Genomic DNA, 17,563 nt, shown 5'->3' on the forward strand with positions numbered 1-17,563 from the left:
GGAATGACAGCCAGGGGGGAGCCAGGAGTGTCAAATGGAGAGAAAAAAAAAGAAAAAAAGAGTAAATTGACAGGAATGAAAAGAGATTTTAGAAAGGGGGGAGGGCAGAAACCATGAGTAGTGATATTTGAAGAGAGGTGTGTGTTAGGGGAGCAATGAGCATAAGGAAGCCAGCCTGCCTGTTCCTCCCCCTTCCTAATCATAGCCTTTACTCACAGACAAAACTCCCTCCCTCTCTCATTCACTCACTCACTTTAGGCCAATCCGTCCTCTCTCTCTCTCTCTCCCTCTCTCTGTGTCTCTCTCCTACTCTGAGACAGAGTCAGAACTCTTCTCCCTGACAGCCACAAACATCTACAGCACTTATTGCATTCAGAGAGGGAACCTGCAAACAAAACTTCACAGAAAACTTTTGGTTCTTGTTCCAGAGAATTTGCTGAAGAGAAGGAAAAACAAACAAACAAACAAACAAAACAAACCAGCCCCAAAAAAACTGTGCGTGAAGGGGGAGGAAAAGCAGGGCCTTTTAAAAAGGGAATCACAACAACTTTTGCTGCCAGGATGCCTTTGCTTTGGAAGAGAGGATTTTTGTTGGTGCTTTGCTGGATTATAGTGAGGAGTTCCCCAACCCCAGGATCCGAGGGGCACAGTTCAGTCACTGACTGTCCATCATGTGCCCTCGCCACGCTCTCAAAGGATGTGCCCAGCTCACAGCCTGAGATGGTGGAAGCAGTAAAGAAGCACATACTGAACATGTTGCACTTGAGGGACAGACCTAATATCACCCAGCCGGTGCCCAAGGCAGCACTTTTAAATGCCATCAAAAAACTCCATGTGGGAAAGGTGGGAGAGGATGGTTATGTGGAAATAGAGGATGATGTTGGAAGAAGAGCCGAAATGAATGAAGTTGTGGAGCAAACCTCAGAAATCATCACTTTTGCGGAATCAGGTGAGTGCTTGAAAAACAAAACTGTAAAATATCCTTTGTGCCAGAACTGCAGTTAACTTCTTTTCTTCTCCTCAGCAATAATGTTTTCTGCAAGGTTGTAGGATGAGACTTGGGGGAAGGGAGAATGAGGAATGGGATGGGGGGGACAGGACTCTGAAGGAATTTGATTTTTCTCACTTAGTCTTGGCTACAGATTACACTTGTTAAGCACAGACAGCCACACAGGGAGGAAGCTCTCTAACCAATCTTGAGCAGAAAGTCAGGCTGCAGCAGGGTCCTCCAAACTGTGCCTGTGAAGCCAGAGTACTTGCAGTAAAGTACTGGATTGCAGAGCTGATGGTGAAAGAAAAAGGGCTGAAGCCTTTTGGGGAGTTTATCAAGACAGAAAGTGAGCTGCAAACTACTGGAGAAACAACTCTTTCATGTAAAAATGATAGTGGAAGTTATAAAATCAGATGAAGCAACTTTAACTTTTAGAAGTGAAAGGGCTTTTTTGTGTTGGGTTTTTTTTTTATTTAACACAGCATCTTTGGCAATAAAGAGTTGCAGGGACTGTCAGATCATTTCAGTAGAACTGGACAACTTGCTGTAGCTGATCCAATTTGTAATGCAGACTTCTGCATACTGGAAAAAAAGATTCTGTTCCTAAAACGCTCCTGCCAAAAAAATGCAACCTTGGTAGGGTGTATTTTGAACTCTTTCACAGTTCTGTTTTCCCTAACTCTTATACAGTAAGAGCTCAGAATACAGATATTTACTAACTAATGGCTTAAGACTCACATCAACTGCCTATAGGAAACAGCTCTAAAGTTGTACTTTACTGTATTGTTCCTACATGAATAGGACCAGAACCCGTTTTAATTCAATGTATATGTATGTGCATATATATCTGTTAGTATATGTGAGTATGTTTATACATGCATCAATAGCAGTATCTTGCAATAACTCTATCATCTAACTAACAGCAACTTTTTATGATGCTGTCTAGCCAAAGCATTTTTCCTGTTGCCAAGACGGTTTTAAAAGAATGTCATTGTTTTGTTTGGTACAGCATATGGTAGGCAAAGTATGCAAAGGAACTCCAAGCATTTTTGTTTAAAAGTTTGCTGCAGCAGTATAAACAATTAAGACAACACTCAGAGTTTCCAGTCCTGAAAACCTGTTGACTCAGATGTTCTGTTTGCAGGGAAGCCATGCACAAGAAGTGTGCATGCTTTTAAGAGCAGACATTCCTGCTGGCTGTCCGATTTCCAACTGTACAAGGAGCTCTTGCCTTTGGAGTCCTTGTCAATATACACATTATCAGTTCTTCCAGTATGAAAGCTCAGGGTTTCAGTTTTTCCATCCCCTCCACTTCAGAAAGCAGGCAGAAGGTGTCAATGCCAGTGGTCATTAGAAGCAGGGGCAGCTCAACATTAGTTTAGAAATTAGTTTTTAAAAGCAAGGAAATCTCTAAGCTATCTATGAGTCGGATTCCCCACCTGGTTTTCAGCAGCTCGCTCTGAGCACAGTGAAACACATATGGCATGAGCAGCGGTTTCTCTTCACTGTGTGAGTCCCAATCATTTGTAAACACATTATTGTCTCTCCTGAGCTCTGACACAAAGGAATTTAGAATTTGATATATGCCTACTCAGTACAACACCCTCCAATGGCGGCTCCTGAAGCCATTGGCTCTCAGGGTCACATGAGCAGCAAAAATCGTGCCATTGCCCATACGCTGGCCAATAGTCCAGCCACCGATCCCCCCCGCCACCAACTACCCAACACTAATACGTCACTTTTAGTTTGGTTTACACAGCGTTGTCCTACCACTGCTAGCCAAATTAATTTAAGAAAACTTACGCTATGGAGTTGTGTAGCTGAAGGATGGGGGCATCTGCTGTGTTCCCATGCCTTTTCTTCCCTGCTGCTGTTCTCCACCTTCACACTAAGCCCATCCTGGAAGCCAAGGCAGGAGGGCTGCTCCGGTCCTTTTTCCCATACCTGCTAGGCTTTGATTTGGGAGGAGGGAGGAGCAATTAGCAACCTAGAAAAGGAGCTCTAGTGTTTGGGCTTATAATGGAAATGATAACTCCACTCTGTGGAGTAACTTCAGACTGCTAAAACATATTTTTCATCTATAGCCATTCATATTTGGTGTCTTGCTAACATCAGAGGATCTATCACACTTTACAGGTGCCAATGCTGCAACAACTTGAGTAAACTCTACCTGGGATCTCTTCCACTCACGCACCAGCAGTATTGTGTGTCAAATATTACAGCAGTATTATTTTTCCTGTTGAGGAAAGTGAGGCAAAAAGAAGGCAAGTGACATGTCATATAGGAACTACGAGTTAAAAAGACAGGAATAGAATACAGCCACATGGACAGTCCCCACTTATCGCTCTGTGGGAACTGGGAAGAGTATGGATAAGTTTAAAACACCAAGCAGGAGAATAAACATGTTCCTCTCACAGTCAGGTTAATGTTCTTCCTGCTTTTAATGTGAAACTCGCTCTGTCTCGAAAGAGGGCAATAGGAAATCAATGAAAATGAATGGAAACATCTCACATTGTATCAAATAAAGGTCTATGGAAAGAGAAATAAGACTTTAGGCTTTTTGTTCCTTTGGGTATGACTTGACATAAACCAGCCATTCCCTCTACCTTTCAGAAGCCACATTTACTACTTGCCTTCATAAAAAAGTAGTATTTCCATCTTTCATCAGCCGTATCCTCAGACATACAATGAAATGGAGTGAATGAACAAACAGTGCCCTGTGCACGTGGCTCTGGCTTGAGACTGCTATTTTCTAAAATAGACCAAAATTCAAACGAGCACAGGCTTCAGACAATTAGAGGGGAAACTAAATGCAGTGAACTTGTCTGAAGCACAGGTGTAGTTATGTCCAGGAAATCAGCAAAATAGTTGGCAGGTAGTTTTCACAGCTAACAAATCCAGGCAGATCTCTGCAAAACTAATGACCGCGAGTATTGGGCAAAAGTTTACAAATGCACCCTACTGTCCTTTGGCACTCTTACAAGTAAAACATGAAAATGATTTTCTACTTGCATATCAAACTAAGATTACTAACCTCGATTAGTTCTGCTATGAGGGTAGCTGTGCCAGAGCTCTGTGGGTTACTTCAAGGTCTTAAAAACAGACTTTTGAGGAGAGGGGTCATATAATTTTGTGACAAGCAAATCCAACAGGTTCTATAACTGAGATACCCAATGCTCATAAAATATGGTTGGCTACTAACTCTTTCATTATTTTAAGTAGATAGCTTATTAGGCAGACCTGGGATTTTGCCAAGTGAATTTGATCCTGGCAACTAAACTACCAATGAAATGGGTTGCTAACATGAGTCTCCAAGAAGGTGACAGGAATTACGGGATGGAAATACTGAAATCCAAAGGCTTATCGTTAGGAGAACTGTCAGGAAAAAATGAGAAGACTGACAGCTATTTAGACTGCTTCTGCCTTTTTGTATCACTTCATACTGAATTCAAGGTGAACTAACTTGATGATGTGATGCTTACTTTCATGTGCAGGTACATGTGTCTACACACTCACACTTTTTCCTAGGAAGATACCTACTCCTATACAGCCAGGCTGGCCGTTCAGGAGGAAAAAAAGGATGGGTCGCTTATGCCTCTTTAAATCATTTCATCAATTTTCTTTTGAAAGCAAATGTATTTAATGGTACAGGTATCCGTGCTGAATAAAGAATGGCCACGAGAGGGCACACTCCAAAGGCTTTTTGCTCCACACAACGCAACCTTCCTGTAAACTCTTATTTTACCTAATTGGATCCTGAATCCCAGAGATCTTTACGCTTATCTGTAGCTTCTCTGAGTGGAGCTCTTGTTTCTCTCTTCTAGTTTATTTAAAAGGCAGAGATTCACGGGAGTGGAAGACTGCAAGTAAAATAATGCAGGAAGGAAACAGGCAAAGGCAAAGGCAAAGGGGAAAAAGATAAACTGATGGATGCTAGAAGTTCTGGAAATCTAGAGAGATCAGAAATTATCATTATTATTTTTTACAAAATACTGAGAAATGTGACCGTGAATCATCATCTGAGCTGATTTTCTCACATCTTTTTTTAATGCAGTCTCCTTGGCTTTTAGAAAACAAGCCTATTTCCCCTTGATTTTTTTTTTTTCCCCCCTTCTTTGGCATACTATATCAAAGATTTAAAGTTTAGCAAATAAAAGCAACTTAATTCCAGAAGAAGAAAGCCACTCTGTATTAATCTGTTTCATTGCAACAAAATGTGCGAATTCAGGGAGGTTAGTTTGTTTGAGAACAACTTGAGAAAGCACAGACGAATCTGAGAAGGTGGGAACCAGTTTAGAAAAAGATACCTGAGAGACAGACAGACAGAAAGTACTGTATGTGTCCATCTCTGTGTGCAGTCATGCACACAGTTTTGTATGCAAATGCAGTTGGGAATATCTGAATATGCATTTGCCTGTATGTGTGTATAAGCGCACGTATGTCCATATGTACAGGTACGCCAAGGCAGACATGCTTATATACCGATGTAGCTGTACCTGCACCATTGTAATATGAATAGACTCCTGCAGATAAGTATGTGCATTCATGTGCTCTCCTGTGTGCAGGATGTATCTACACTGCATATGTGTAAATGATTCATGCTGAGGAGTTTTTATATCTAGATATGTCTATACGGGTATGAAAAGGCACTCTCATTTAATGCAACAGAGCTTTGCAAGATCGATTTAGGATTGAAGCTTAGTCTACTGGAAGCAATTGGAAGTTCTGTTATTCATTTCAGTGGCTTGGGATTTGGGCCTTAGTGCACAGAAATTAAATATTTTAATGAAAACAGACTGGCAGCTGCTGATCCACTTAATTTTAGAATTTACAACAAATTATTACAAGTATGTAAAAAAAAATTACTCTTTCTTTTATGAAAGACAAAGACTTAGTATTGTTTTGACCTTGAAATATGTTATTGGTGCAAGTGACCCTAAACTTTGCTTGAGATATTTTAGACACAAATGCAAAAATCAAGTAACAAAAAACTTCAACCAAACAAACACCTTTTTTGTTTCTAAATATTTAAAGCTATGTGGGGGAAGGGCTTTCAATTTGGAAAGAACTCTAGGCTGTGGATGTAAAGTGCTTCCCTCCTAACAAAATAGCAGAGGAGAGTCAAGGTTCACCAGAACTGAATTATTTCACATTCTGAATGACCTCGTCAATGCCCCTTTGGGTTAACTTTTCAAGAAAAGGTATTTAAATAAGGTTGCTGCTGCTTTTTCCCCCACGAATGCTTGGGGAATAGTTCTTTTTCCTGGGTTTTTTTTTTGTTTATTTTTTCTTACAACAAAAATCTCCTTTTGCTGGCAGCAAAGGGTGAGTGAACATAAAGATAACATGTTTGTTATTTGTGTCAGAATTGCTCCTCCCTTTGTAAGAGGCAACAGTCAGGCAGTCAGGGAGCAGGAACGAAAGTACGCAACCTGGATGACCAGTCACATATGAGGGGTGATGAATAGTTAGAATAAATCGTTTGCCAGTGATCCATAGGCTGAAATGCATTCACAGAGACAGCCACTGTCTAATCGCGGTAATAACGCATTTGTAATAATCAGTCTGCCTAGGGGATAACTGCCAGACGATAACAGTGCTAAATTCACTGAATAAATTCTACGCTGTGAACAATTCATCTAACTCTAGTGGTCACTCATTAGTAAACATTTTGAGCAATTATCTCTCAATAACCATGCTCTTCTCTTCACTCTCTTTAGAGGAACCTTTCTAGTAACCTATTTTTTTCTGTCTCCTGGGGAACGGAAATGAGAAGCGAAGAGAAGGATGCTTTTGAATGTAATTACAGATTGGCACGCAGTACAAATTCCCCCAAATCTAAACATAGGCAGTAGTAAAGTTAGCAACTAAAAAAGGAAAAAAAAGCTTGCTTTGTATGGAAAAACAGTTCACTTACAGTATAACGTAAAAACGGTTCAGAACTAAGCAGCGGTGAAGCATGGAAACTTAAAGTAACAGCACCTTCTTACACAGTGAGCATTTTTCAAAGGAAAATTTAAATACTGTGTATTAAGAGAAATTAAGAAGAAGTCACATTATAATGTCAGAAAGGGTAATCACTTTCATTATGAAGAAAACAGCCTTAATCATTTAACAGCATATGGTTTAAAAAAAAAAAGTCATTTTAAGTATCTTAGCTTTTTACTCAAAAAAAGATCCTCTTAATTGTATAGCGTAGACCCTACCTAGTATATGTACATAGCCTGAACTAACAGGGCTCAATCTTGAATCCCACTGCAAATTGCAAATAAATGAGCTTCAACTGCATAGTTAAAGCCAGCAATACTGAAGGAAGGATCCTTAGCCTCAGAGGAAGAGCGCGCTGGAGCCGCAGGCTCCTGCTGTGAGCCCAGCACCAGCTACCCCACGCAGGGCTGCCCCCACCGGTCCCCCCGCACCTAGGCCCGCAGGGGCTCTGCCAATCCCTCCACGCTCTCCTGCGCCGCGCCCGTCACCAAGAGCTGCTTGGGAGCAGGTACCAAGCGCAGAGTCCCATGCGTGAGCCCTGAACAGCCCTTCCGGAGGTGGAGAGGAGGGTACCTGTGCAGGCGCTCCTCTGCTTGCATGTTCAGGTTTCTCTCCTAAAAAGGTGTGCAAGCACCACTGAAGAGAAAAACAGACACGAGCAAACTCTCATGCTATATATACTGATGCTACACTTTCTTTCCATTCAGTAACTCCTTCCATTAAACCTTTTCCCATATATGCAGTACTTCTTAGGGCTTGTATTTTTAACCATTTCTCACAGCATTTGACGGTGTCACTCGCGCTGCTAGACTGGTCCCTCGGCGTCACAGCCCTCTTCCTGGAAGGGACTTTGCTTAGGGGTAAAGCAGAGAGGTGGCCTCTCCAAGGCTTTGGGAAGGGGAGATGAGGAAAAGCAATCAAAGGGGGCCCAGAGTAATCCCTCATCTCCTTTTTCAGCTGCTTTCTGCTATGATAACAATCCAGGCTGTTGACATTGCCGTTTATATGAGCATGGAAGTGATGAAGGCATTACCACTGTTGGGCTGTGGGTCTTTCCACAGGAGTCAGGCAGGAGGAGCAGGATGATTAGAAATGGAAAAAGACCCTTGCAAATCAGCTGTGGCAGATGAAAAGGCAGGACAAGAGGACAAACAAAGTGTAATTATAGAAGTGATACCATCCCCAACTTTCAGGAAGGTCTCCTTTTTACTTTCAGTTAGATGAACAGTATATATTTCCAAAGCTTTGAACTTGGTCATTAACAGACCAAAAAGGAAAGACTGCTAAATCCCTAAGCAATATTTGGAGAAAATGAAATACAGCGATTTTTTTGTCTCAGAACACTTGAAGAATTTATTTTATTGTAGCACCGAACCTTTTGGAAGTAAAGATCCTGTTATAAAGTGAATGTGTAATCATAATAAGCCAGATCCAGAGATCTCAATTCAGTTTTAGCACAGGCCAAACTCTGATTTCAAAATAAGCTTGCCTGAGTATAGTGACCTCGTAAAGACTGCAGGATTCATACCATTTGTGCTGTGTGATCGTAACAAACTAGTTGTGAATGTGGAGAGAATTCAGAAAAGCTTCGTTTTTTCCTAATGTGAAAGCATGCTTTTTATCCCCAACTTTGTACCATTCCCAGTCTCCTTCTAAAAAGATCTGTGGAAGGGAAAGGTTTTTTTAATTGCTATAAGACCTTTTATTAGCTATGCAGGTTTGAGGACTCAAGATTTTGTTTCGTCCAGAAATACTAGGCTCATATAAGCTTCCTGCATCTTTTTTCTTTAGAATCTGAATCGACCATTTGTGTGTGAAAATGTAGCTAACCACATCCAGAGAGGCTGTTATTGTAGCTAACAACCTACAGGGAGGCTGTTATCCCTGTATAAGGACATGTCTTATACTACCTTGCTCAAGCTTACTTCCCTCAAGTGAAGAAAAAGCAAGTACTGGGGTACTTTCACCGTACTATTCTAATATTTTTAGTAATGAGGAAGAATTCAACTTTCACGCATGCAGGAGCATACGAAAAACTAATTAAGAGAGTTCTTGAGGTCCTGTTTCTTTCATGTAATATCTGTCAAAAAGACTGGTTGCTACACTTCTGGCCAGTGCATAAGGTAACATGAATATCTACTGTTGGAGATATGTCACTTCGTAACTATTTTCAACTCCCACTAGCATGGAAATAACAGAATGTGGAATATCACGCATTAGCACTTAACAGCACTAGGTTATTCTGTAATGCAGGGCTGTCTGGCTTTTCTGATCAGATGGGCCATACAGCTTCTTCCCCTGTTGAGCCAGGTCTGCACACCACAGCTGCTTTCTTCAGAGCACGACTGGGCCAGTTTTCCATGTTCATGTCCAGCACAGCTGATCTGCTCATGCACAGGATCCCTCCTAGCACCAGAAATGCGGTCTGTGCCCAGCTTGGTATCTCAGGAACACAGAATAAGTTTTGCGCTTCCCAGCAATATATGCCTATTCTCCGCACCAGTCTGTGGTGAGCTCTGGGGAAAGAGAGCAGCTGGGAAGAGGCTGCTGGTGCCAGAACACTTTCTGCAGCTTGGTCTAAACCACCTTTTTCCCCCAAGGTTTCCTTGGGTAGGGACAGAAAGCGGAAGAGGTTGGATGGACAGTCTTGGAGGCAGCAACCCACTCCTGGCAGGTCACCTGCCTTCAGGTTCCCCTGAAGCCCCTGTCCCCCTCAGAAAGGATTTATCGGGACTGTGCCAAGGAAAGTGATATGCTGAAGTTAGAAGCTTGCTTTAGAAAAGAGAGTCGGGGGGAATGAAACCACAGGCTGGATGGATGATCCTCACAGGCCTTAGAAGTATCCATTCTCGTAGAGAACACTCTTTATAACATCCCTATGTACAAGGCAACCAGCCTCTTGGACCAGAATTCCTTTGGACTGGAGGAGTGTCATTGTACATCTCCTCATGCTCTGAAACCCGGGCAGGAGTGGGATTAATGCCTATCACCTGCCCTCTGCTCCAAAACAGCTGGCAGCTTTGCCGTAGTTTCATTTCCAGAATGGAAAAAAATGGTGTTAGCTGGTAACAGCTGACTAATGAACTTTCAGTCATTATTGAATTAATCTTATTTAAAAAATAATAGAAAAACAGTAACTCCACCATGCCTCACAGTACTGGTCAGCTTGCTTTGTCTTTTCTATAAGCCACTTCCTTCTCTAAGGCACAGTTCCACTGGTTCATGTATCTCCCTGAGAAATTAATGTAACTCACTTTGGAGACTGGCATCAGCAAAGTCTGTGAGAAGCAGTTAACACAAACCATGTGTTCCCCTATCTCAGTGACAGTTAAAGTCTACAATTTCACACTCTCACTTAGAGGGAAAACAAAAACAAAACGCTGTGCCCTTTGGCCACTGTAATTCAGAAACGTCTGTCTCTTTGACCTGGGAATGTCACCAGGGAAAGCTGAATGTGTCAGTGCCAGGACTTCACAGAGAACGAAAGCACCAGGTAGCTCAAAGGGCAGCACAGCCTGCCTACAGACTTTAGAAACCAGGAACTCTTGAATTTGCAAGTGAATATGGGATAGATGTCTCTTGTGATTTTGCCCCACTTCTGTCTCACCTGAGAACAGAGGAGCAGGGAGATGGTCAGGGAGCCTGTACTAGTGGAGTTCAGTGGCAATGGGAAGCAAGGAGGAGAGCCTTGTGGCCATGAGAGCAATTTTTCCTGTATGCGTCCAAGCACTTCAGTTTTGATCACCACTTGCCCTTTTTAGGGTGCAAAGTTCTGGTTCCCTGACAAGCAGAACCACTGCACAGAGAATTGGGTCAACAACTGTGGGTAGCTCAAGAATAATATCAGTGACAAATTGATAATTATGAATACTGTTTCTGTCTCACTAAGGTCAGATATCTGTGCATTTCAAATCTGTGACCCCAGTCCATCCTGGCCTCCATGCTGAGAAAGAACAAAAGATGCCAACATGGCTTTTTCTTTTGTCAAGAAAATAGAAAAGTACCTCTCTTAAAAAAATAATGCCACCCCCCCAGCTAATTCATTCTCTCTTAACTTTTTCATGCTCTAGTGATCAAATCATTAAACAGCTCTCATTATTCATTCCAACTTCTGCCAGGGATATGAGCTCTGTATCAGAGAAACACCCCCTCACCATCATAATCATCATCATGACATCTCAGCAAGTTGATACAATTATGCCAGAGAACCATCCCCATAATTATACAGTTCTTTAGCTCATTTCTCAGTGTATTCACCATTACTATAATCACAGCGAGTACAGTGTGTTAAATTAAGAACAGGATCTACAGCTAACATCTCACAGGATGAAGAGTCTGCCTGCTGCAATTCTGCAATTCTTTACAATATAACTCTGCAAACCTCTCAAAGCTGAGGCTCATATTTTAGTAATTCTTTGTTTTTGAAACAATTGACATTTACAGCTCATTTTAAGATGCATATGAAGAATGGCATTTTATGGAGGGAGAAAGGGCAGACCTCGTTCCCACATAATTTCCAAAGTATTGCCAAAGAATTGGCAGGGCTGGAACTCACTCTCTAACTTTAGCTATTAGGTGCAGATTTCTACGTGCATGGTACATATAGTCATGGACTGTCGTCACAAAAGCATTTTTGCCTTTCTGCTAACAGTGATCACGAAGACAGCTTAGGCAAATGGAATCTTAGTGTAGCTACTGATGCTTATTTGCCATGAGATGCTTTACATAAATGACTACATCATTACTATAACAAAATGCTTTGGTTAAAATATGATAATGGAAAACAACAGGCAAAGAAATACTTTTCTAAGGAGAGAATTTTCACAAAAGGCAAACTGAGGAGGGGATGAGGTGAAGGAAGGTTAGAACAGAAGAATCATAAAAATTTTAAAAGCCAAGTAGGAAACCTAGGGAACTTCATGCCTGTGGCGACAGTAACAGAATTCTTTTTAACAGAATGCAAGCAGACATACTAACAAGTTCTTCCTGTCTATTTCCATTTACCAAATCAGGCACAGCCAAGAAAATGTTGCACTTTGAGATTTCCAAGGAAGGCAGTGAATTATCAGTGGTGGAACATGCTGAAGTGTGGCTCTTCCTGAAGGTCTCCAAGGCCAATCGGAGCAGGACAAAAGTCACCATCCGCCTGTTTCAACAGCAGCGGCAGCCAAAAGGCAATTCTGAAGGAGCAGAAGATATGGAGGACGGGGGGCTGAAAGGTGAAAGGAGTGAGACTTTGATTTCGGAAAAGGCAGTGGACACCCGTAAGAGCACTTGGCACATCTTTCCTGTCTCCAGCAGTGTCCAGAGACTCCTGGACCAAGGCAAGAGCTCTTTAGATGTGCGGATTGCCTGTGACCTGTGCCAAGAGACTGGAGCCAGCCTGGTGCTACTGGGCAAGAAGAAGAAAAAGGAAGATGATGGGGAAGGGAAAGAAAAGGAAGCTGGAGAATTCACAGGAGAAGAGGAGAAGGAGCAATCACATCGGCCCTTCCTGATGATGCTTGCCCGGCACTCAGAGGACCGCCAGCACAGGCGGCGGAGACGAGGCCTGGAGTGTGACGGCAAAGTCAACATCTGCTGCAAGAAGCAGTTCTTTGTCAGCTTCAAGGACATAGGATGGAGTGACTGGATCATTGCACCTACAGGTTATCACGCCAACTACTGCGAAGGAGAGTGCCCCAGCCATATAGCAGGCACATCTGGTTCATCGTTATCTTTCCACTCCACTGTCATCAACCATTACCGCATGCGGGGCCATAGCCCCTTTGCCAACCTCAAGTCATGTTGCGTGCCCACCAAGCTGCGGCCCATGTCCATGCTCTACTATGATGATGGCCAGAACATCATTAAGAAAGACATACAGAATATGATTGTGGAGGAGTGTGGCTGTTCATAGACGCATGTGTGCGCAAGACCCTTCTCATTGAGAAGAAAATGTATCAACAGCTCAAGAAGAGGAAAGATCGGACATAGTATAACCTTTTTTGAATGAAACAATCATCGGAAATAAAATCAAAAACAAAAGAGAGAGAGAAAAGAGAAAAAAAAAAAACTTATGGAGGATCAGAAAAGACTTCAGCTATAAAAAGGAAGAAAGCTTCATGAACCCGGGCTTGAATGAGATACGTCTGAATGGCGGTATGGGTTGGGGATTTCCCCTTCCTTTGAGTATGCTCCTTATCTTATTACATAGTATGCTAAACATTAGTTACTACTAGGGGAGTTATGTTCCCTCCCTTAGTTACGCATCAAGTTCAAGCCGTGGTAGCAGCTCATCTAACCTGCAGCAATTTGGACTAAGTCCAAAATGTCACTGAAATTCCTTGAAAAGCCATGTGTATGAACACTACATTCACTGGCACTTTCCCCCCAAATTTACTGAGGAACTGAGTAGGTGTGTAGTGTTTGTGTGTATATATATATGGCTATGTATTTATATACATATCTCTATACATACAGACACTATACACATACATACACTTAACATTGGTAAAGGGACAATATTGTGCAGGTGTATACACCTTCATCTTCTGCACTACATTTACAAAAAAAAAAGAAAAAAGGAAAAAAGAAAAATGAAGAAAAAAACAGAATAAAAAAAACAACGAATGAAAGAATAAAAGTTACATTTTGTAAAGGTGCTTACAACGTTAGAACTATGCAACCTAGTTGGTTTGAAACTGTTTACCTACGAGAGAAAGAAAAAAAAAACAGAAAGACTTTTTTTTAAATGGAAGTAACTTGTTTTAAAAAAAAAATTCTTCAGTGAGAGATACTTGAAAGGAACATGTTTGTCCAGTTACTGGAGCCAAACATTTCTATATTTTGTAAAAAAATATTTTTAATCGTTTACTATTTGCACTACAATGGTGTCTGACCTGTCTAATCCTTATTTAACAAATATTTGCAAGGGAGGGTGGTTGGGTGTGGGAGGGGTTGAGAGCTGCACTTATTGTGAGCTATACAAGAACTGCTACAGCACACAAAATAGCTATTTTTATTATTATAATAATTATTATTATTTTGTACCTTAAAATGAATAGACACATACACCAAAGACATTTGTGCGAGCCTCTAAAAAATCTGTTTGTGGTTGGTACCATTCATCTGTAGTAAGTTAGGGCTTAAATTAAGGGCCAGTGGGTTGATTACATTCAGGCTAGAATATCTGTTAACCAGTTAAATTCAAATAGTGCCCTCAACAGAAAATTGCCATTTGAAGTAAGCCCAGAAAAGCCCTGGGATTTGGATACCAGGTGCTCGGATCCAAGGTCCATCTAAGCATAATTGTACTCTTTCGCATGTACAACACTAAGACTTGTCCTTAATGCACAGCAACTGTGCATTGTTGGGAAACAACTTTATACAAGGGATATACATATATATATGTATATATTTCTGTATGTATATATGTATGTATACACAAGGTATAAGCACTTCTGGCTTCACTTTAATGTTCTTAAAACAATGAATGTTTGTGTGCAAAGCACAGTATGTTAAAAGATTGTTTGTTACTACCAAGTGGGAGGCTACACATTCAAAATGGTATTTGTGTGAGAGAAACCTAAAGTGCTGGTGTACACTTAGAAAGTCTTGATGTAAAATTGCAAGCAGCTTTGGGCCCTGCCCACCATCACCCCTGCAAATATAGAGAAAATGGCAGTTGTGGTAGGATTTCTGTTTGAAATGCAGTCTTCGGTGAAAGACTGGCTGTCTCAACCACCACCCTCTAGCATGACAACCCTTAATGGGTTTGTGCGTTACCTGTAAGACCTAATTTTCAGTGTCAACACCTAACCTGAAGGGTCCAACCCATAGGGCATAGGTAGATAGTTTTTTAAAAAAAATTCTATCGCTGTCATATTTAAAAGAATGTTAAAGTTACAACATTTGTCTTTGGGTAGGGGGAGATGATTAGAGGGAATGGGAGAAACCTTTAGGCCCTGTTTACACTGAGTTTGATAACCCTGAGCCTGAAGCTTCAGACTCTCACAGGTTTGCAGGACCAAGCCCCTGTTAGCTGCCTTCTGACAGGACAGGCTTCAAAACGCCTCTCATGGAAAGAAGCACTAACATGGCTCCCCACCCTGTTGAGAGCACAGTCTGTAAAGAAAAATTTAAAAAAAAAAGAAAAAATGATAGCACAATTTAACCTGGTCACATTGGCTAGGGATAGCGTGTTAGCACCTTCATGGCAAGAACCATGTTTAAACAGTGTAATCAGGGCCTTCATTTTTTGTCAGCCAAAACTGTTTGTGTGTGCATGTGTGCGTGGGTGTTCTCTGTGTTTGCATATGTATGTGCGCAGGGGCGCATGTCTGCATTTGTACGTATCAATAGAGATTTAAAAAAAAAAAAGGAAAAAAAAAGAAAAAAGAAAAAGAAAAAAAAAGCCCTTTCCTCCGTTGAATAGATATCAACATACATGCTTATAGCTAAGTCTTCTATCATCTAATTTATTCCACAGTATTTAGATTGCATAGTACAGCTAATGGGTTATACATTTATGTACTTTTTATACAATGCATTTTTTTACAGACTTGTTTGCAATTTGCAAAAAAAAAAAAAATTTTAAAAATTATAACAATTGGATAAACACTAAATTTGTCACTAAAGTATTCTGTAAAATATCAAGGCTTTCTGATTTAAATTATTTGCAGAAGTTTGTTGGGTTTTTTGTGTTTTCTTCCTGGGGGAAGGGAGGGATACCAAATGCTAGTAGGAAAATTAAAAAAAAAAAAAAAAAAAAAAAAAAAGATGCACAACTAATTTATCTTTATAACTTAAACCAAGTTCCTGACCCTGCTTCATTTGAAGCAAGTGGCAGAATTACTGTTGATTTTTCTAGAAGTAGAGCCAGGCTCTGGAACAGCAGGAGCAGGGACATAGTCTGTGACAGTTGTTGAGGAGAGTATCTTTTATTTCACTGGGCTTTAGACTTGGCCTTAAAATTGGATGCATATTGTCCCAGAACCCCTACTCATGTCAACAGACTCTTTGACATCTACTGGTCTCCTTACAAGAGTAGTAAAACTACTTACATGAGTAAAGGTAAGCCAGGGTGAATCACGGGTTCCTTTTGCTGTGGGCAGTGTGAAGGGAGAGAAAGGATTTTGAATGAATGGCACCATACCCAACATTGTTTAATTCAATCATTTAAACCAGGCTGCTTGCATCATGGTTGATCTCTGAACATAGTGGCAAGGGAAGCAGGTGAGATGGCTCACGCTGGTAAAAATTATTCTCAAGTGTGATTAGTTAGAGACCATTGGAGAAGTGAAATCCCAGCACCTTCCTCTAAATTACAATGGCAAAACTCCCATTGGCTGCAAGCAAAGTAAGTTTAGGCTCACAGTTTTCCTGGCCAAAGCAAAAATAGCCTTTTGAAAGAAGTCTGATGCTCAGTTTGATACCAACTTTTATGTGGTGAATGGGGAGTGGCCCTGGAAAACATGAAACTAGCCTGAGACAACTTCCAAGTGAGGAAAGAAAATAGGATTTTAGATGTGGTGAGCATGTTTCATGATAGATACACCAAAAACAGAAGAAGGTTTTCAAATCAAGAAGTAACTGTTCCTAAGCCCTGCTTTTTAGCTTTCATTTGTGTGTGTATACTAGTCACAAATTTTAAAGGTTTCTCCCTCCAATCTCTAGATTCAGTCATGGGGTTTTGATTTGTGGTCAGAGTTATTTAAAGTAGGGGGAAATGAAAAACTATATGATAAAATAAAATAAGAAATCGGGATGTTAATCAAGACTGACTGATTCCAGCAAAACACCCCATCCCTGATAATTAGATTTAATTAAATCTGCATGCACTTAAAATAGCATTAGAAATTGTTACCATATTTAAAAGAGTTGTTCAAGGGCATGCAGTCTCAAAAATTACTTCTCCTTTCAGGTATGACTATACCAAAAAAAAAGAGGCTTTTAACTACTAACACATTCCTTTCCATATAACCTACTTCCTGTTTATATTGAAAATGTATTTTCAGTATATATTTAATCACAGAAATGTATTTGTTTAGTACCTCCACAATCTTCTTGCTTCACAGTTGACCACATTTGGTTGTCTTTCCCCCTCTCCATGTCAGATGCTCACTGGATACAAGGCCTAAGAAACTGGCAGAAGTGCACGTTAAGATGTTTCTTTGGGAGGGCTGAATGTATTTGTATTCTTGGAGTTTAGCAAAAGGAAATGCTTACAGATGCTTATAATTATTCTGCACTCATATGTCACAGCAGAATACCGATCTAGGGCCCAAAACTGTAGAACTGAATGAAATGGGAGTTTTGTCATTGACTTCAATAGAAACAGTCTCTTGCCAAATCATTGCAAAGTAGGACTCCGTTATATATACCTCCTTTTTTTTATTTAGTTGCGATTTAAGCCATCAAGTTCATTTAACTGTGACACCACAAGGCCACGTAGAGGCTAGCAGCAATATCTCTGAGGTAGAGAAGTTCAGGCATCTGTAAAGTCTATGTGTAAAATGAAAATTTTTATGGACTATAGTTACTCGTGTGGAATAGTGCCTTACTCTGTAAGCAATGCTGTTGATTTCAGAGGGTCTCCTTTCC

The 17,563-nt window shown here is 40.8% G+C and overlaps 1 protein-coding gene across 1 annotated transcript; it reads left to right on the forward strand.

Annotated features, from left to right (window-relative positions):
* Positions 1–293: 293 nt before the first annotated feature.
* On the forward strand, positions 294–13,958 carry INHBA (inhibin subunit beta A). Its single transcript, XM_050892752.1, has 2 exons — positions 294–949; positions 11,992–13,958. Exons 1-2 carry the CDS (start codon positions 562–564, stop codon positions 12,876–12,878), a joined length of 1,275 nt encoding a protein of 424 aa, XP_050748709.1. The 5' UTR covers positions 294–561; the 3' UTR covers positions 12,879–13,958.
* Positions 13,959–17,563: the final 3,605 nt, after the last annotated feature.

This window comes from Gymnogyps californianus, chromosome 2, assembly GCF_018139145.2.
Source record: "Gymnogyps californianus isolate 813 chromosome 2, ASM1813914v2, whole genome shotgun sequence".
Lineage (NCBI taxonomy): Eukaryota > Metazoa > Chordata > Aves > Accipitriformes > Cathartidae > Gymnogyps > Gymnogyps californianus.